The sequence below is a fragment of the Micropterus dolomieu genome, linkage group LG22, assembly GCF_021292245.1.
Source record: "Micropterus dolomieu isolate WLL.071019.BEF.003 ecotype Adirondacks linkage group LG22, ASM2129224v1, whole genome shotgun sequence".
Lineage (NCBI taxonomy): Eukaryota > Metazoa > Chordata > Actinopteri > Centrarchiformes > Centrarchidae > Micropterus > Micropterus dolomieu.
The window spans coordinates 14,337,519-14,357,320 of NC_060171.1; the positions used below are offsets into that span (position 1 = coordinate 14,337,519).

The 19,802-nt window shown below is 40.4% G+C and overlaps 2 protein-coding genes across 4 annotated transcripts; both read right to left on the reverse strand.

The window, feature by feature from the left end:
* Positions 1–1,557: 1,557 nt before the first annotated feature.
* LOC123962175 (aquaporin-9-like) lies at positions 1,558–6,031 on the reverse strand. Its single transcript, XM_046038139.1, has 6 exons — positions 5,814–6,031; positions 5,447–5,573; positions 4,284–4,421; positions 4,012–4,130; positions 2,981–3,206; positions 1,558–2,200 (listed from the first exon to the last, which is right to left on the reverse strand). The coding sequence occupies exons 1-6, from the start codon at positions 5,913–5,915 to the stop codon at positions 2,004–2,006; spliced, it is 909 nt and encodes a 302-aa protein (XP_045894095.1). The 5' UTR covers positions 5,916–6,031; the 3' UTR covers positions 1,558–2,003.
* A 124-nt stretch (positions 6,032–6,155) lies between these two features.
* On the reverse strand, positions 6,156–19,448 carry LOC123962169 (cingulin-like protein 1). Of its 3 annotated transcripts, none has more exons than XM_046038130.1 (19): positions 19,427–19,448; positions 17,110–18,120; positions 16,942–17,036; positions 15,736–15,841; positions 15,520–15,615; positions 15,275–15,423; positions 14,631–14,772; positions 14,325–14,537; positions 14,011–14,217; positions 13,816–13,920; positions 13,375–13,527; positions 12,970–13,140; positions 12,469–12,621; positions 11,029–11,118; positions 9,742–9,825; positions 8,237–8,361; positions 7,854–7,962; positions 7,598–7,761; positions 6,156–7,459 (listed from the first exon to the last, which is right to left on the reverse strand). In XM_046038130.1, exons 2-19 carry the CDS (start codon positions 18,091–18,093, stop codon positions 7,381–7,383), a joined length of 3,225 nt encoding a protein of 1,074 aa, XP_045894086.1. In that variant the 5' UTR covers positions 18,094–18,120; positions 19,427–19,448; the 3' UTR covers positions 6,156–7,380. The 3 variants fall into 3 exon arrangements, with proteins under 3 accessions (XP_045894086.1, XP_045894088.1, XP_045894087.1); XM_046038132.1 differs by having other exon boundaries at positions 17,110–18,103; positions 19,427–19,447; XM_046038131.1 differs by lacking the exon at positions 19,427–19,448 and adding an exon at positions 18,187–18,508 and having other exon boundaries at positions 17,110–18,103.
* Between the last annotated feature and the right edge of the window lie 354 nt (positions 19,449–19,802).

Here is a 19,802-nt window from a genome sequence, read left to right on the forward strand (position 1 = left end):
GAACAAACTAAGGCGCTGCTTTCAACTTGCAGTCTCCCGTTGGGGCGTTGGTGCAGTTAAGCAAGGAATTTGTGATCGGTTGTTGATGTATCACGTTGTACAAGCTTGCCGTTAGGGTGTCCTTCACAGCTGAGTGGTTTCGGCTGGTATGCAACAAGGTTAAAACTTGTCACAATACAAGCTTTACTTTGACCTTCAGGCTGGTGTCAGATACCTCTCCACTCCGAGGATGTGGTGGCTTCTTGTACTGGTACTCTTGTGCTGTTTTCTCTTCCAGACTGGCTTGGCCCTGGTGTCAGACAGTGACCCTCACCCTGTCTCTGACACTTAGCATGAAGAGTGGAGTTGTGTTATTTTGAGGTACTTGTACTCTTCTTTAGTATATCCACATATGCAATTGTATACTTCTACTCCACTCTTCTGACTCCGATTTATAAATCTGAAAGCTATAGTAACTAAGCAGTAGCATGCATGTGCAGAGTTTGACACTAAATGCATGTTTTTAAATTCTACTTAAGGGAGAAAGTTACTAAAGTATATACGAGTTTGTGACATCACAACTTGTTCGGGAGTTGATCATGGTTCAATATGCAACATATACAGGTGTGATGTGGAAATTTAAAACCTTGAACCTTTTCAGTCTCCGGCAGTTAAACGTTTGAAATGGAAAATACCCACAAGTTCATAGTTTCTGGATTTTCCAATGAGATTTTTTTAATCATTTGTGGAGTCTGGATGGGATCACTAAGTAAACTTTTCAATTCAGTGGAGTTTTTGCTAGAGTTCAAATCAGACATCCCACTGTGACTAAGATCATCTTTGATATGCACAAGGACACTAACTAGAGTAATCAGCTCGCACAGGAAATATTTTACAGCATAATGCTCTGAGCTGACACTGTGAGGTGTAATCATCCTCTGCAATCCTAACAACTAAACTTAAATGATCCATCTCTTGTGTCGGTGAAGGTGTTCAATCTTAGGCCTAATAAATGTACTTGCACTGCTGGTGAGATTCATGTCTGCTGTTACTGTCCTCTTTCACTTTATCGCATTGTTTATTAAGGCCTACACAACAATTTAAGGGATGTATGAGGATATATATTATGTAATGATGTAAATGCTGAGAGGAACATTACATCAACAAACTCAGTCACCTTAACTGCGGTTTTCAGTGATGAATGTAATAGATGATGCAGTATGTGATACAAGCCCCTGAAGTGAAATATCTATTATGAAATTGCTATTTGTAGAAACTTTAATGTAGACAAAACAACACTGAGTAAAATACAAATATTAATAATAAACAGGAGGTTCGCAAACGAAGAAAAGAATTACAAGTTAGAACCAAAAAAAAAATCCCAAAAGGTTTTAAGTGAATATAAAGATAATGTCATCACAACCATTGAAGAAAGTTGGAGCAAACATAAAAGGAACTGGCATGTAAAACTATTAGTCCAGTACCAATCGTTTACAAGTGAATAGAGCCAAAGGGTATTTTGTATCTAATATCTATAATATACAGTATTTACATATATATGAGAATATATATGAAAATCATAACAATGTGAAGCACACAGGACTGGGATTGTGTTCATGAAACATAAAAAGTATTGGTTTGGATGGTGGGTTCAGTATTTGACAAAGACGGTTCAACTTTCTGCGTGTTTTGTGTATTTCTACCCACAGCAGAGACCAAACCAATATTCGCAGTGCTTATTTAGCTGCTGTTCTAAAACATTTCCTAATTTATTTTCCTAAAGTTTTTTACCCATAAATGCTCTTAATGTTGTAGACACTGAATTGAAAAGCTTGTCTCTGCAGAGCATAAAGTCAAGCAGCAGAGTTACAGCTTATCCTATTATTACGTGCTTGCCAAAGAGAGCCCTAACAAGAGGAAACCTGTCCTTACAGATCGAAGCTGTGCCGGATTGTTCTTCACCTGACTGACAGTAAAACAGCGGATTCTGACCAGTTAGTCCTGGAGGTTATTGTTGTTTTTTTTTAGCTCATGGTGATCATCTCATATTTGTCCTTCAGACTGATATCCTCGTCCTCCTCGTCTTCCTCCTCGTCTTCCTCCTCGTGGGGCTTCTCAGGCTCGTCACGGTGGTGGTGCAGCTCAATGAGCAGGTAGTAGATGACGGCTGCGACCACGCCCCCCACCATGGGCCCTGCCACAGGGATCCACCACCAGTTGTCTGCAGTGCTAAAGGGAAGCATACAAAGGAATAAGAGGAAAGAGTTCAATATGTCTCTGGCAGTCTCACAAGCAGCAGGCACATAGGCCACTGCAGGTCCCTGGATCATTCACAAGCATCGACTGCATCTGTTAAGTGCATGTGACATTATATAACAGCGTAGTTCATGTCAACAGCTCAGCAGGCAGGCATATATATATATATCTGTGTGTGTATGTGTCATAATTTAAACTGTCTCAGTTTATTATTGGATTGAATTAATTTGTTAATAAAGATTGGATGCATGTCTTTATATAAACAATACAAACAAATGAACATTGTTTTGCGGAAAATGAAACAATAACATTTGTTTTGGTTCTCTCTCAAAAATAGCAATTCACATTTTGCCACTATGGACTTTTAGCTACTTTTAGGATTACAATTCATTAATCAACATGTAACATTTTACGCATACAATCCAAAGTCTAACACTACAATTACTGAGTTAACTATGTAGGTTGATAAAATTACAGTTCTCTTCAGATGTAACATCTATTTATTCCATGTTTCTTTATAGTTCTCAATTTTCCTGGCTCAGCATTATCTCATATGACATTACAACTAATAAATCAATTTTTTTAAACGATGGGTCATTTCTCTAAGGTCTGATCGTTGCCAAGAGACCCACACAGAGTATAATAGCATTAATAGTGTATTTGATTGAAAACTGGTACAAAACTTAACATAACATTTTTTAATCAGATGTTTGTTTTTTTTAAATCCTGATCTGTCGTCTTCTGCTGTAGTACCTGAAGACCTCCATGCCCCATCCTGCTACAGCTGTGAACAGTCGGGGTCCCAGGTCTCTGGCAGGGTTGAGGGGGTAGCCACAGTTCAGTCCCATGGACACACCAATGGCCATGATGATCAGACCAATAGCCAGTGGCTGCACACCTTTGGGAGCTCCAGTGTTTTCATCATCAATGATAGCCAGGATGCACAAGACCAGCATACCTGTCCCCACCACCTGCAGGAGCAGAACGCCATTCGTTTGATAAACAGCAGAGTTTAGGCAGGTACAACTACAGCGTTGATTGATTTTGTTTTCCCTGATTATTTGTATTTTTTGTTATTGTGTTTATATCGCCTTGCGTTTTTAAGAGAGAAGCTCTTAGCTTCCTACCTCTCCTGCACACATTTCTGTTTACTTTACATTCATGTATATCTGAGTATATGTGAATGTCTTTGTGTAAATATCATATATTTTAAAAATAAATATAATGCCTAGAATCAACCTGTATTGGCTGTATTGAGTAGACTACATTAATATCACATTTGCTATATCATATATGTATCATATAGATAGATATCATTAAAACAAGTAAGTCTGATCTTAATGTTTCAAATCTAGGTTTTAACTGCCATTAATTATTTAAATAAAAAGTATTTAATGACCACAACCTGCAGCACCGCTGTTACACAGATATTCAAAAGGAAACAATAACATAAGCACAGTCACACTGATTAGACTTATCTGGTTCACCTGATGTGGTTTTCAACAGTTTTAAGCTGGTAGAAGTGTTATTTTTGGATCGCTGCACAGACTAAAAAGACGGAAAATGGTGTTAAGTATAGATTTGACCTTCCAGTGAATGCCAGGAAATGGGTCATTAGACCCAAAACTAAGCAAAAGACGGGGTGTTCGCAGACTAAATGGGGCAATCAATATTGCATTAGCTACATTTGTCAGACTTTGCAGTATTTAGAGCCTGAATGGGAGTGGCGATGCAGAGTAGAGGGTAGGTCATTGGGTCACAGTGCACAGAGCTCACCTGATCGATGAAGCCGCCGAGGACGGACAGGTGTCTCGCAGGGTAGGAAGCAAAGATGTGACCTGTTGCATTGATTCCTGTCACTGACAGAACCCCACTGGTGAAGTCCATGAAAGCATCTGTGAGGAGGACAAATACATAATTGTAACTGTGCACAGGGATCCATTAAGAGTTTTTTTTCAAGTTTGGGAGGATCTAAGTTTTTGGAGATCATTAACAACTGTTATGGTTTAATATGCATGTATAAGGGAATAAAGCATAGGTGTATTCACCATAGTATAACCCGAAGACTGCAGCAGCCCCAGCAAAAGCTCCAAGAAACTGAGCGATGACATAGAAGGGAAACTTCCAGATCTTCAGTTTGCCCAGAATCACCATGGCCAGAGACACTGCAGGGTTCACATGGCCCCCTGGGACAGAGGACAAAGCAGAGAATGAGAGAGGGGCGCAGAGGGTGGGGGTGGCTGGCCGCCATAATATCCTCTCCATCATTAACGAAGCTGTCACATTTACAAGGGGCAGCAGAAGGGGAGCGGCACCTGGGGCGGTGCAGGGTTTGTTATGTATGTTCACAATTAGAATAATGGTCACATATTAGAAATTCAACCTATAAGTCAAAAAACAAACAAAAGCGGCTTTATTCCGTTCCTTTTTTTTCATCAAACTGTGCTTACATCCTGCCCGTTTTAATTGTTTAAAAGCATATTAAAAATCAGTTGGCAATCTGTCTTCCATGTTTTCTATAATGTAATCTATTTGGTCCTTTTGATGTAAAATTGGAAGAAGCTGCTGCTCAGATGAGGCAAGCAGTCTCGTTTGGAGTCTGGTCTCTGTCAGAGACAGATGAACGTAGCCTATGATCAATGTAGTTTGCAGGACATTTAGTGCCCAGGGTTATGTATGACCCCAGAGAGGTTGTGCACTAACACTAACAAATCAATGGTCAGACCACATTCATTGAATCTGGACAGAGAGCTGGCACGTTCCTGCTGACACTGGAGCCGTGGAGGTTGCACATGGCTGGACAGGAAGCCGTAAAGTTATATTATTACAAGCTGCAAGCCTCACTAGTAACAACGTTTTCATTACAACAGATACAAGCGAGCTGTGTCAGACTGTTTATATATTCTGGCACAGGTTGTCTGTTAACTACTGTCTGTAGTACAAAGCAGCAGATCAAATGAAGCAAAGAAGCTGCAAACAACAAGCAACTATATTATTAAAACTGATGTTTTTCAGATGATTTGACAACATACCAGTACCCAGTAGAGTAGGAAATTGATCTCAGCAACATCCATTAACAAGTATTCATTAAATTACATTGCACATGCTGTACCATATCAGCCACTCTGAGTGGGGTGTGGCAGCTCATGTGAGATAAGTTCTACCTGAGTGGAAATAAATAACTAGGTGCTGAAGTTAGAAGCACATTTACCTGACACTCCACCAGCAACATACGCTGCCATCATCAGCCCTACAGAGAAGCCAATGTGGACGGTGAGAGGCTCACCCAGGGTGTTTCGACTGAGGGTAGTCTGAGCGACTGAGCCACAGCCAAACAACTGAAAAACAGAAAGGAAGCGAACAACAGTTTTTCACTGACATCTGTTAATTTGACAACAACAAGATAACATAATGAAGAGCATATATGGAACAAGAACAGTTCTGAACACAAACTTGAGCAGTCTGGAGCTCAATACTAAACAAGATGTCAGACTTGAAACAACTTTTAAGGCAAATATATAGTGTAAAGTAATATATATATATATATATATATATATATAATACAAAATGCTACTTACAACCAAGACAAATGTCCCCAGGAATTCTGCCAGGAATTCCTTGAGTATTCCATGTTTGAGAGCACAGTGTTGCCTCATGCTTGGCTTTTGTTGTATTTCCATGTATCACTGTGCCAAATGCTGTTAAAACTACCAAATGTTCAGCAGTGTGAATCTCCGGAGTTGATCAGAGCTCTCGTGTCAAATCTCCACCTCTACCCGACTGCAGCCATTCAGCTCAGATCATTGATCCATTTGTACAACCATCACACTCCTTCGTCAGCCTCGTCAACACAAAGAGTTTCATAGCAGACGACAGGCCAAGTGATAGACAGGTGTGATTTGTACTCCATTAAACACCAATTCAAATCAGGTTTTCTTTATTTCTGTGTGTAGTCATCAGTGGTGGCATGTAATTAAGAACTTACGCAGGTACTGTTCTTAAGTACAAGTTTGAGGTACTTTACTTTTGTGTTTTTCCATTTTGTGCAACTTTATACTTCTACCTCACAACATCTCAGAGGCAAATACTGTAACGTTTACTCCACTACATTTGTCTGACAGCTTTAGTTACTAGTTAATTTTCAGATTACAATTTTTCATACGCTTCCTATCCAGTGAAAACCATGTATCTCCTGATTTGGTGATCTTTCTAATGAAGGTTTGAAGTGTTCCTTTATGTATTGAGAAAATACTCCCACTTCTTGAGCAAAATTAACAATTTACACCGTACCCTTGGATTAGCTGGAAAATGCATCGTCACTAAGCTGAAAACAGGGCTGTTTTTCTGACCTCATGAAAAGTTGAATTTTTAGAGATATGTGGTTCCCACAGGACAGCAACACTAGAAACATATGATGATTTTATAGAACATGATGCATTGCTGTAGAATAAACTAGCTACTAACAACAGTATATAAAATAGTTAAAATTAGTTCAACCATAAACATCTACAGCAGTAAAATGCTACATACACATTAATGCAGCAGTAACATTAATCCAGAAACATCAGATATAAGAAACAGAGAGGGAACATTTTCTGGATAATGAGTACTTATAGTGAAGTACATTGTGCTGCTAATACTTACATAATTTTACGTTTTGAATGCAAGACTTTTATTTTTAGTGGAACATTTTCACAGTGTGGTATTGTTACTTTTAGTTAGGATCTGAATACTTCTACATCTACCACCACTTTACAGTTGGTGTATAAACATGAGAGAATGTTGGGATAGATTTATTCATTAGTTTAAGATTTACAGTTTGCACCATATTAACTCACACCAAAAAACAACAACGAATAACTTAGGGAACAAATTAATCAATTTACGTAAAAGTAAGTTTCAAGCCAGTTTCTCTGTTGCACTGAAAAACATGTTTGTCAGATACTGTAGTTACATATGTTGCCACAAGAGGTCAGCCTTGGCAAGGTGCCATGCTATTCACAACTGGAAACATTATGAAATCACACCTGAGCTGTTAATAGAATTATGTTGAATTATGATATCAGCGATTCTTCACAGTAAGTCCAAAGCCCCTTCATAAAGTCCAGAAATGACTGCATTTTGTTGCTATCACACGTCAGTCAATCAGTCAGATCCAAAGTCATCCACATTGTTCACATCGTCCTCCACAACCTTAATCAAAGGAGGTGATTTCCTCTTACGCCTGTTAATGCAAAAAAAAAAACATATATATATAAATTATATATATATATATATATATATATATATATATATATTCAATTACTAGAGTTAAAGTACAATGTGATTTGATTTACATTAAACACAGAAACTCAGTGGTCACCTCATCTCATTCCGCAGTGCACTCAGTTGGCCATGAAACTGCTCGTTGGCCTCGATCTGTTCGTCCAGTTCTCTCTGCAGCTTCTTTTTAGCGTGTTCCAGACGCTCGATCTCCTCCTCCGCCTCATCCATCTGCCTCTTCGCCGTCTTCAGTCTCTGAGTCAGCTGCAGAGTTCACAGAAGTGAGATATTGAATCACAAGTCAAGTCTGCTGCTCCCGACAACTTGACAACTTTGTGTTTAAAAGACGTGTCTACCTGGTCTCTCTGGCTCTGCAGGTTGACGTGTTCCTCGTCCGCCTGAATCTTCATCTCCTTCACCTTGCGCTCCAGCCTGCGGTTCACTTGTTGCAGGTTGTTGTTGTCTCTGAGGGCAAAAGCACCAAGAGATCACATCGCTGCTGCAGCTCCCTGTAACTCAACACCTTCCCAGTGTGTTTGGACCAGAGACACTTAACCTTACAACCACAGGGAAAGTGATATGAGTGGGTTCACTGCTCGACAGCCATCAAGTATCTGATGGAGCCATTATCCAAAGTGTCTTTCAAGTGTTATCCTTCACTGGTATATACAAACTGTTTCCATTTATGTCTGCAAATGTTTAATGTTATAAGGTCATTATTTAATGTGCAGGTGCTCACCTCTCTTCTCCTTGCAACCTTTCCTCAAGCTCCTGGATGCGGCTGTTAAGTTTAGAGACAAGTGAATCCTGGTTGGTCTTCTGTGATGCTTCCAGATGAGTCACTCTGCTCTTCATGTCTTTATTCTGACAGAGGAAATGAAACAGAAGAATGTCATAAATTAGGCAAAACTGCATGCATGAACACATGCTGGCAGATGGTGGTATACACAGTCCAGCCAAGAGTTTCACATTATACCACTGATCTAAACGAAGTACAGCCCTGTGCCAGAAAATGCATGGAAGGTACTGACGACCTCAGCATTGGCCCTATGTTGTTCTTCCATGTTGCTGTGTTTATTCACTTTTAATCCAGGAAGTTGGTGGGTGGAGCTGAGACTTTTTCAGGGATGCAACACACCTGAGCAGGCTGGGCACCGGAGGCTATAAATCAGACCTACAAGATCCTCTAACTCTCGCCTGCTGAGTGATGTTTTTGTGTGTGTGATCATGATGGAGAAAAACAGTTAAAGGAGGAAATTATTAAAGAGGTGTTGAGTGTCGTGACACAAATACAGAGGGGTGTAAACAACACAGATTTCACAATTTAAAAAAACAGCTTTGCATTTTGGTGATTAACACTGAATTAAACAGAAACAAGAAAAGCCTGCAGGTTACCTTAAGTAGGTTAACACTAACATTTAGATGTGCGCTGAGAGTAATGATGCTGGATTATCTGGGCTATTAAATGTCCTGCAGGTCTGATGCCAGATAGGCAGGGTTTGCTGAGTTACACATGGGGTTGGTGATAATATAGTTTAATACTTTATTTATACAGCACTCTTCACAAAGTTGCAAAGTGCTTTACATGGTTGAACCAGGGTGTAAACAGGCAAGTAAAGATAAATATAATAAAATGGAATTAAATACTCAGCAATAACAAAAGTTTAAAAGAAAAAGATGGTGTCAGCCATCACATGATCTATTTAGAAGTCATTTTAGTTTTCTTTTCTTTAAATTTACGTGATTTTATTTGTAGATTTTCAACCCCCTAAATATACTGTAAGCTTGATGCTTCATTATCATTCTTAATACCAGGTCCACTTTCTGGAAATTGTCCAGAGCTTTCAGCCACATCTCATGGCATTCATCAGCGGATAGAGTATTCTCAGTTTAAGTAGAGATCAGTTCAAGATTTTCAGTACAGTATAACATTTGAAAAAAAAAACATATGTATATGTATATATCAAGTATATATATATATATATATATATCAAGTATTAAATGCATACATTTGTGCACTTTATGTACTTTAACATTTTAATACTTCATATATATATATATGACATATATTTATTATATATATTTAAGAGGTGATCGGATCAAACATGCAGAGCATAACCCACATCTCTGACTGAGGGTGTGCTAAGAACTTTTAAAAAAAAACGTTACTTTTTAAACTCCTTTAACGTCCCGCTACTTTAACTTCCTGGCTATCCAGGCATTGTGTGGGTCAGGAGTCAGTACCTGTCTCTCCAGGCTTATCTTGTCACACTCCAGGTCCTGCCTGACTGCTCTCTCCTGCATCAGCTCGTTCCTCATCTGATCCATCTGTCACACAGAAACACAGTTTTCAGTTTTTACCTTTCAGCAGTGGTGGAAAGTCATTGAGTACAGTTACTCAGGTGCTGAGCAATTTTGAGATATTTGTACTTTAGTATTTACATATTATTGTATGACATAGTTATGAGTTACTGCACATATTAAGATTTTACATAAAGAAAAATTTATTAAACACATTGTTAAAGATTAAACCACAGTTTCCCAACCCTTTTGTCCTGTGGCCTCTCAGAAAAGAGCAGTGTCTAGTTGGAGCCTCTTTCATTTTTCAGATATTTATGAGTTCCACCAAAGACAATGGCTTTATTTAAATAACTGTTTGAGGCTCAAAGAGGTAAAATAATCCAAAATTTCACAAAACAAAGCAAACATTCAGTCAAAAGTCCAGAAATGTGTGTATCAGAACTTTCACCCTTTGGAGATGCCCAACACCTAGATTAGAAACCACTGTCTTAAACAATTAGTCATAATATATAACATACCATAAATGTTTAGTAAGTTAACAAGCGTAAGATGTGTTGGCACTGGACCACAAACTAATTCTTTATGCAAATTTCTAACCACAGAGATAAATATGCGCTTCCACTGCATACGTACTACGTTCCATATTGAATGAAAACAATGCCTTAAAAAGGGCAAGACCTGTTGACAATCGCCTTCAGATTAAATGAAAAAATCTCAGCTTAATTCCTAAAGTCAGAGGAAATGCTGTCTGGTCTGAGCAGCCACATCAGATCTAAAGGCTCTCTAATAACATCCAGAGGCCCAGTGAAGGGAGTGTGAATAGCTGCTCACAATAGTTAGCTGTTTTTGTTTTGCAATGTGCCCAAAATAGTGTTTTGTGTCAATTAGTCTGCATCAGTTTGCTCCCATAAATGGTGGCCTACTTTTACAGGCACACTGAGGATGTGTGGCTCAGAAATGAAGAAACATATATGAAGTCAGTGGGGTTTTAGTCATGATTCAGGGCAAAGTGAACATTAAGAAACAAAAACAAAACTTGTTTCACAACCAGGCTGGAAACACCAGTCAGCAACTTTCAGTGTCTGAGCGGAAACATAAGTACTCAGCCCTCAGCCCCCCAGCCCAATCTGTTTATGATAAAACCAGATGTAGGGCTAGGTGAATTTATGAATGTGAGCAGATAGAAAGTTAGAGCTTTGTGTAGAAAAGAGAGTGAGGGAGTAAACCTGCCTGCTCTTTGGTTTTGTCTAATCGTTCCATCAGGCGGTCAGCACTGCTGCGCTCATCATTAAGATCTGCTTCTAGTTGACTGATACGTCCCTGAGAGGAGAGGGAAAGCATAAAAAACTGTCAAACCACCATCAAGTAAATATGTATTGCATGACGCTGTCATGTTTACATACAAAGGACATGATGAATCTATCCCTTGAGGCTATGGTTAGAAAACTGACTCAAATTTTAAAAAAGAGCAATGTATAGTAATATATGAAGAAAACTGTGGAAAAAAATGCAGTAAGTCAAAGATTATAACATTTGAAAAAGGATTATGTATAGTGTTGAATGTATGTGAGCGTTTGACACTGGAAAGGGAGGAAAGAGTGAAGGAAGATTCCTGAGAACACAAGACAGGTCTGATAGCTTTGTACAGTAAACATGAGCTTCTTCGGTCGATACGCAGTGTCAACACTCTGGTGTCACTGTGTAATGTTTTGTTATCAGCAAGACAAACTGCGCTGAGCTGTGAGATGTTGTTGCCAGGGCTCTTTTCAGCACCCTTATAGTTCACAGGAATAAGTGAGTGCAAATACTTCAACCTGAACTGCTAAACACCTCAAAACCTGTGATGAACTGTGACTGTGAGCTCTAATAAGACAGTTAATACAATTTCTAATTGAAAGCTCCTAATGATCAACATATTTGATTGTAGCAAGCATATATATATATATATCATGTTATTATCCCAGGGAACATTGTTGTTGTGATCTAAACTCTAAACTTTTATGTTTAAACTGTGACTAAAGGATGAGATCTACTGTTAGTGTGGAAATATTTTATATTGATTGTCAAAACATTTCTGGACAAAGGCAGCAGTCATGGCTGTTATGTTAAAAAAAAGTTTGTAATTTTTGGAGGCACATGGTAAATTCATAAATTCTTTGCTGGTTCTGATTAACAATAGTCCAAGGAGGACAATTTGTGGTGAAAATATTGTCATGACATGAGAATGAGAGAGCAGTGTGTTGGTATTTTTGCTTCTTTTTGTTTTTCTTTACACCTATCAACAGCGATTTATTAATATTTGTGCTAATGCAAATGCCAATTTCTATATTCTGCACTGTGTCAAATAACTATTATTTGGATGAATCTTATTCATCTGTCAGTATCTTAAAGGTGGCTCCGCTGATTTTACTTTACTTACAAGGTTAGACATGCTCCGCCTGTGAAAACAGCTGTATAATGACTTATGTGGCACTGAAGAGAGGTTTCCAAAGTCTGAGAAGTCAGTTTGGCGTGGAGGCCACAAATCTGTAACAAAAACCTTGCATTGCAAACTAGGGATGGTATAAATTTTGACACCCAGGCCCAAGTCCCCCCAACATTATAGAAGTCTAACACTAAATTGCTGGACTACCCCTTTTATTCCACAGTTAAGGTTGCTGAGACGTTTACCTCCATGATTTTGACCTGCCGCTCTCGCTCTCCCACCGTGGCTGTGTTCCTTTCCTCAAGCTCCTCCACCCTCTGCTCCAGCTGCTGGGCCCTCAGCTGGGCCTCCTGCTGCTCCCTGCGACACCAACGCAGATCCTCCTCCAGAGGAAGCAGCTGCATGCATAACAGACCACAGAACAAACACCCACTGTAAGATAAGGTAACATGCAATGTCTACTAATGGGCACTCAGTCAGACATTATTTAACATGTATGCAAGTACTCATATTTGGTAACACATCTGAGAGGCTACTCTTTTATGTTTCTGTTTAATCTCACGCAGAATTTTAAAACATGTTTTAGGATCCTGTTACCACTAACTCAGTCCAAAAAATACTGAAACAAAGGGACGTAACTCCTTTCCATCCTGGCGTCGAGTTTTTATTTGGTTTTCTCGGTGACTACAGACTGAACTAAGTTGAAACCACATACTGGTGAATCAGAGAGACAATGAGTACCACACCTCTTCCTGCAGTTTTTTGGCTGCCTGACGGGATTTCTCCAGCTCTGTTCCCTTTTCCTGCAGCTGTCGCCGCAGCTCGTCCAACTCCCTCTGATTCTTCTCTCTGGCCTCATCGACCTGGTTCTGAAGTACATCTGTAGACGCCTCACACTCCTCCATGATGCTATTCATCTGAGCACAGACAGAAACAAAGAGCGCGTCTTAGATGAGATAAGTGGACCTCTTTAGTTATAGGGAAATAGGCCATAATGCATCTAATCCAATGACAAGAAATATGAGCTATTTCTGCGGATCTCATGTGGCTTCAGGGTCAAGATTGTTGATTTTCAGGTCTCATTTGACTCCAGACAGAAAAAGCTGGATTTTCCCAGAGGGCCCAATAAATAGTCCAGGTCCACCTCTCACCTTCCTCTGCAGCTGCTCCACAGCCCTGTCCTGCAGCCTCCTCTCATCCTCCAGTTCAGTTTTTGTCTTCCACAGCTCCTCTTTTTGCTTTCTCTCCTCCTTCAGTTTCTCCTTCAGGTCCCTGTGCTCATGATTTAGTTTGGTTAACTTACCCTGGAGAAAAAAACAAAAACAGAACAAAGGGGGAGACTGTGAGCTACCAAGGGATATAAAATGTCCTGAAATAAGTCATTCAAGCCGTTTGTCTTTTTTGATTAAGATTCTTGAGGATGTTTTTGACTTTATTTGATCCCTCAGTGTAGAGAGACAGGAAGCGTGGGAAGTGAGAGGGGATGTGATGAAACAAAGGACTTTGCAGTTACTTAGCATGCATCTTAGACCATTAGGCCACCACAACACCACCAAGCTGTTTCTCTGAAGCTAACAGCGACCTTGCTTTACCTGTACATCCTCCAAGCGAGTGAGCAGCGACTGGTTAGACTGAGAGATCTCTTCCTCATTCCTCCTCACATCTTTCAGTGCTTCCTCAACCTGCTGCTTTTCCATCTGGGGAACGAGGAAAAAATTGTTCATATAATTAATAGAGCACATCAGTATAATATATGCTGGAAAAACTCATGTTTCCAAGTATCCCACCTCCAGCTGCTTTGCTCTCTGGTCCAGCAGCCTCTCTGTGGTTTTACACTCCTGGATTGCCTGACTCAGCTGATCCACCTTGTTTTTCTGCTCCTGCACTTTTCTTCTCAGCTGATCTCTCTCCTGGGTCAGCTCCTTCAGCTGAACCTTAGCTGCACCTCTTTCCTCCTCTGCTTCTACCTTCTCTTGCCCCATTAGTGCATTGCTCTGGTAGACAGGATGGAATAACAAATGATGAACATGAGAGGCAAAAAAACACGTTTTAGTTTTTCAAAATAAAGAGAAATTGTAGAAACGTATGTCTTCCGTGTTACCTCTTTAACCAGCTCTAAATCCCTGAGCAGCTTTTCTAGCTCGTTTTCATATTCATCCTTCAGAGCGGCCATATAGTTGTCATGAGTCTCCACTTCCTCTTTGAGCGCCCCCTTTAGGGCACTGAGCTCCCTCTCCTTACGGCGCAGCACCTCCTCCTGCTCCTCCTTCACCTGCAGCATCTCTTGAAAGTCCAAACGCAGCTGCGCCAAATCCTGACACACAAAGTACAACATCACTGCTAGTGAAGGAGCTTTACAGCTGCGGTTGATTTGTGACGTGTATCTTGTGCATGTGGTTTCACTTACCTTCAGAAGGACTTCTTTCTCTGTGTTTATCACCTCTGCCTTCTTGGCCTGGTCCAGCTCATCATGCATCTCAGAGAGCTGCTGCTGAAGGTCTTTCATCTCCGTCTTAGATCTCCCTCTCTCTGCCTTCATAAGAGTTAGCCTGACAACATACAAACATATGCAAGAAAGACGTTTCATATTTTATTTCAAGGAAAGAAGCCTGCTTACCCTGCTTTAAATTTTTAGAAAGGTTAGCCAGTCAGCTTTCGGTTAGCTGAACTTAGCTTAGCATAAACGCTGGGCACAGGGGGAAACAGCTAGACTGGCCCTGTTCAAAGGTAAAAAAAATCACCTACCAGCATCTCTAAAGCTCTACTGTTATGTGTCATTTGTTAATCCATACAAAAAACATGTGCTGGACAATTTCTTGGCTGGGAGTAGTGACTCCCAGTAGTGACTCCCAGAAGCCAAGAAATAGCTAGCCAATAATAGGGGAAAACTACAGTGTGTGATGCAGTTAGCGTTTTGCTTTTTAGCATCAATCTGACACCTTTTGAGGATTGCACTCGATTTCAAGGGTTTAAAATGAGACTTTTCTCTATTGGCTCTTTTAGCTGATGCAATTTGTAAACTGTTACATGAGTAGGAGACCAGCTCCTTACTCCTGTTTGGTAGACTGCAGTTCTGCCTCGATGTCAGCCAGCCTGTCCCTGAGTTCGCAGAGCTCTTTCTGACTTTTGGCCAACTCTTCCTGAAGTTTCTTCTTCTCTGTTCTGGCCTTTTCACAAGCCTTGGCAAGAGTCTTTTCATTCTGCACAACACAACAACAAAAACGAACATCATCAGTCGCAGGCATAGGAAGCAAGTGTTTTAGGGGTGAATATAGCAGTATGGGACTGCACCACACCTTAATCTCGGTTTCCAGTTTTTGCTTTAATTCAGACACTTCTTCCTCCAGTGCTTTCTGTTTCTCCTTCAAAAGCTTCACCCCAGCTGCATAATCCTACACATGTGGAAAAGGAGACAGACAATAACACAGTAGCATTGTCAGTTTTTAGACAAATATATTTAAATCATGCTGAATAGTGATCAACACTGGCAAACATCTCAGCCCAACACGTACTTTCTCCTCCTCCTCCACATTCTCAGCAGTCTTCCACTTGACCTTGTCGACCCTCTCAAGCAACAGGGTGACTTTCCTCGCAGTGATGGAGTCATCATCAGTCGTCCTGAGAAGCAAGAAAAATATTTCACAAGCCCACTTACAGTACTGACAGGGTGTAATGATAAAATTATATTTAATCCTAAATCTAAACAAAGATATGGCAGTGCAATCTGAAAAACATGCAACTCCTTTCACTCAACTTTCTTTAGGTACACAGAATTATTTTTTTTATAAAACTCCAGCACATATTTTTACAAAAGCCACTGACGGATCTTAAATACTTTCCATGCGAAGAAGTTATTTTATCAGTGGAAAGCAAGTTCATGCTCTGCATTCCTGACTGCTGAGTGAACTCACACAGCTGGAGCAGCACCCCTTTATCTGACTACATTACATGATCACAACCACAAGCTTATCACCAAAAGGTGGCTGTATGGTTAAAGAAAAGAAAAACGTTTTTACACTTAAGCTTATTAAGTACAAATGCAAACTCATTTATAAATTTGTTAGTTTGACATTTGGAAAATACTTGCGTTTTCTGTCCGATGAGATGAGAAGATCTGTACGCCAAATATGAAGCTACAGTTAGTAGCTGGTTTAGCCTAGCTTAGTTTAGCTTTGCATAAAAACTAGACACAGTGGAAAACAGCTAGCCTTTCTCTGCCCAAAAGTAATAAAATCCACTTACCAGCACCTCTAAAACTCACATGTTATATCTAGTTTTTTTTGACTCCAGAAAGTTAGTGCTCCCGGCCAAGAAATAGTACAGAACATAACCCCTTGTAATAGCACTTATCATTTTTACACTTTATGAATCAAACAATGTATATTTTATGTGTTAATAAGTGAGCTTTTGAGGTGCTTGTGTTTTTTACCTTTGCATAGACTCATGCTAGCTGTTACTGCCTGATTTCACTTAAGCGTTTTATTGTGTTGTCAAATGTTGTACCAATGAGTTGCTTCACCTTATGTAAAGCACTCTGTGTGTTTAAAAGGTGCCATAAGCTAAGCTAGCTGCAGGGTGTAGCTTCATATTTTAGATACAGACATTACAGTGGTATCACTCTTCTCATCTATCTCTTAGCAAGAAAGCAAATAACTAAATTTCCCAAAATTTCGAACTACTCCTTTTATTAATAATACTTGGGACTTAATGGCACTTACCCATCCTTGAGGTAGCTGAACAGTATTTGTTTTGCTGTGTCTTTAGTTGGGTCTACTGAGACTTCTTGCTGTCCTTTCAGAAGATCAGGAGTGACCTGGTTAGAGGATATATAGCAAATAAGTACACAGTTTAACTAACTAACTGTACTATAGCGCAAATCTCTTCACCTGTGTGTCTCTTTCATTAGATTCATCAGTCTGGTCACTACATGATCTGGAGATGGAGGGTTTCTCTGCTCTGTGAAGTAATTTCGCAGCCTGAGGAGATATTGTCTCTTTTCCGTGATGTCCTTTAAGCAGTGTGCTGGGCTTGTTCTCCTCCCTTTTGCTCGCCAAAGAGGCTTCTCCGCTGAGGAGTCGAGCCCTGGCTGATCCGGGAGGATATATCCCACCAGGGGTCTCGCCCCTGATGCTCTTCAGAGTCGAGGCTTTGCTGGAGGAAGAGGGGGACGACGAAGAGTCTGAGGTCCGACCGCTGTCCACGCTGCGTGACCTTTGATACTGCTCTGGGTCCAACCTGTTCCTTGGGCCCCCCCTTCCCCTCCGCTGGCTGCTGTTGAACTGGCTTATTAGCTTCCCTACAGATAAGATGGAATCTGTCTCCACAGAGTTTGGGGACCTTGCAGGGAGCTGTCGACCTGAGGGAGTTGCCTTGTTCTGGGCCACCTCACTCTGGTCTTCCTCTGGGCACTCAGCAGGCAGAGGGATCCTGTGTTTGTTCACATTAGCAGTCTGGGTTGTCTCAGGAAGAATTCCGGCTTTAAGCTGTCCAGGTCGAGTGACTGAAGCTGCTGAAGGAATGACTAGGTTCAGGTTATTACTGTCAGGGTCATAAGGTCTCAGAATTTCCGGGTGTTGCTGATAATGAAACGAGGTGGTTGCAGTCCTCTGTGACCCAGATGGAGAGTGTCTTTCATCTGCAGACATCCTCACCATGCCTGGATTGTACCCCGCCTGGTGAGTGATGACAGAGATGTCCCGGTGGCTCTCCTGGCCAGAACTGTTCAGAACCACGTAGGGCTGACCTTTAATCCCTTGGATCTGCACCCTGACTCCAAACAAGTTGTCCTGGCTGCCTCTGGGACTGTGTTGCTGCGTGTAGTTCCTCTGTATCCTGATGTCTGGAGAGCTGCTCAGTCTGTGAGACTCCATTGTGACTCCCCTGGATTAACAGATGAACTTGTGAAAAAACAAACCCAGTTTGTTAAAAATGAACCCGTGAAAAAAACAGTAAAGGAGACTGACCCTGCATGGGATTTGAAGACTGGTCAGGCTGCACACAGCCAACGTAAAGACAGAATAAATGGACACTGACAAGAGGCTGATATTCAATGATAAGAGCTCCTTCTGTGTGTTCATGACAGTGTACTATTGTACAGCCAAAGCTGAGCCAACTGCATGACGACTACGAATGGCCGAGGTCTCTGAGGTGTCGTCACCCACTTCATGGTGTAACACTTGAGGAAAATGTGTGTCAACAAATATGTTACTGTGCAGCTGAAGCACAAGAACACAAGAGGTGTTGTGCAGCAGACAAAACAAAACTGTATCTTCTTAAGTGCACCATCCTGAGTGTGGTCACTTTAATTAATAATACAACAGATTGCAGCTCATTTATAATAATAACTGAGTTTGGGGAAAAAATATTAGTACCACTTTCTAATAAGGCACCTATTATAGAGGGTTTTTTAATGGCTTTGTTAATATTACAAAATAATTTACTGATCTTTTATAGATCAGCTAAGTCATTTACAAGAACAACTTTTAGGTTGCCAGGTTGTAGATAACCCTCCTCCAGCATGTCACTTGACTTCACTCAGCTGATTACCATAAGGTAGTTGGTGAGCAGAGGAGGAGGATTTTACAACCTGGCAAACCCAATGACGTTCTTATAAATAACTTGTAATTGTTCTCTAAAACATTAGTAAATGATTTATTAACCATTAACGCCTATTATTACAGCATATAAACCCTTTATTAAGTGCTGTATTTGAAAGTCATCAAATAATTGTCCAAATTAAGTTCCTATGCTTTTGCAAACTCCTGTCTTTTGTGACATCACACTTTTTTGTGTAAAATTTAAGTTTCACAGTCTATCAGTGAATCCCGTGGAGGCAGGCTATGAAAATTATCTGCGTTTATCCGGTTTTAGGGTTTCTTTAGCCTACTTAAGGAACTTCACTTCGCCTCACGCTGTTAGCTTTAAACTCATAGGCTACAGTTAGGAAAACATTAAATGAAGGCACATGAACATAAAAATATCACAGAAAACAAGTAGCCCCATCTAAGTATTAGCCTACCCATATAGGATACTGACAGATAAAGAGAAAGTGGGTAAAAAAGTTAAAAGTACGTTTTGATCCCAAAAGTCAAGTGAGCACCGCAATAGGCTACACTACAAGTCGCTACAGAAGCAATATCGTGTTTCTTATTTTAGAGAAAAATGTAGCCTACTATAAAGACATTGATCTGAGCTGAAACTTACCCGCTGCGTGCGCATGCAGTCTGAGCGCTGAACAGATCCTCCTCCTCCTCCTCTGTCCGCTGAGACTCTCCTGCCTCCGCCTGGACGCGATCACGCTGTCCCGCTCAGAGAGGCGTTCACTGCCTGTTCTGTGTCAGATATTCAAACCAGCTGCTGCTAAGTGCCTACTATGATTAAATATAAGACTGTATAAGACACTAATACCTATTACAACGCTACAGGACCACATAACACACAGGGAAAATGGCTATAGTAGGCTAATCCTGTGACATATTTAAGGTTTCTGTTTCTTTCTGCAGGCCTATTAAACAAATAGCCTAGTTTATGTGAAGAAAATGTGTAAAAAATAACTCATCCAGTATTTTTTTTTTCAATC

Coding starts and splice junctions, on each gene's coding strand:
- LOC123962175 (XM_046038139.1), bottom strand. CDS start 5,915: ATGGAAATACAACAAAAGCCAAGCATGAGGCAACACTGTGCTCTCAAA. Junction 3,207..4,011: donor TCGGCGGCTTCATCGATCAG/GTGAGCTCTGTG, acceptor CTGCTCCTGCAG/GTGGTGGGGACAGGTATGCT. Junction 2,201..2,980: donor GGAGGTCTTCAGGTACTACA/GCAGAAGACGAC, acceptor TTAGCACTGCAG/ACAACTGGTGGTGGATCCCT.
- LOC123962169 (XM_046038130.1), bottom strand. CDS start 18,093: ATGGAGTCTCACAGACTGAGCAGCTCTCCAGACATCAGGATACAGAGG. Junction 15,616..15,735: donor ATGTGGAGGAGGAGGAGAAA/GTACGTGTTGGG, acceptor CCACATGTGTAG/GATTATGCAGCTGGGGTGAA. Junction 9,826..11,028: donor TAGACAAAACCAAAGAGCAG/GCAGGTTTACTC, acceptor TCTGTGTGACAG/ATGGATCAGATGAGGAACGA.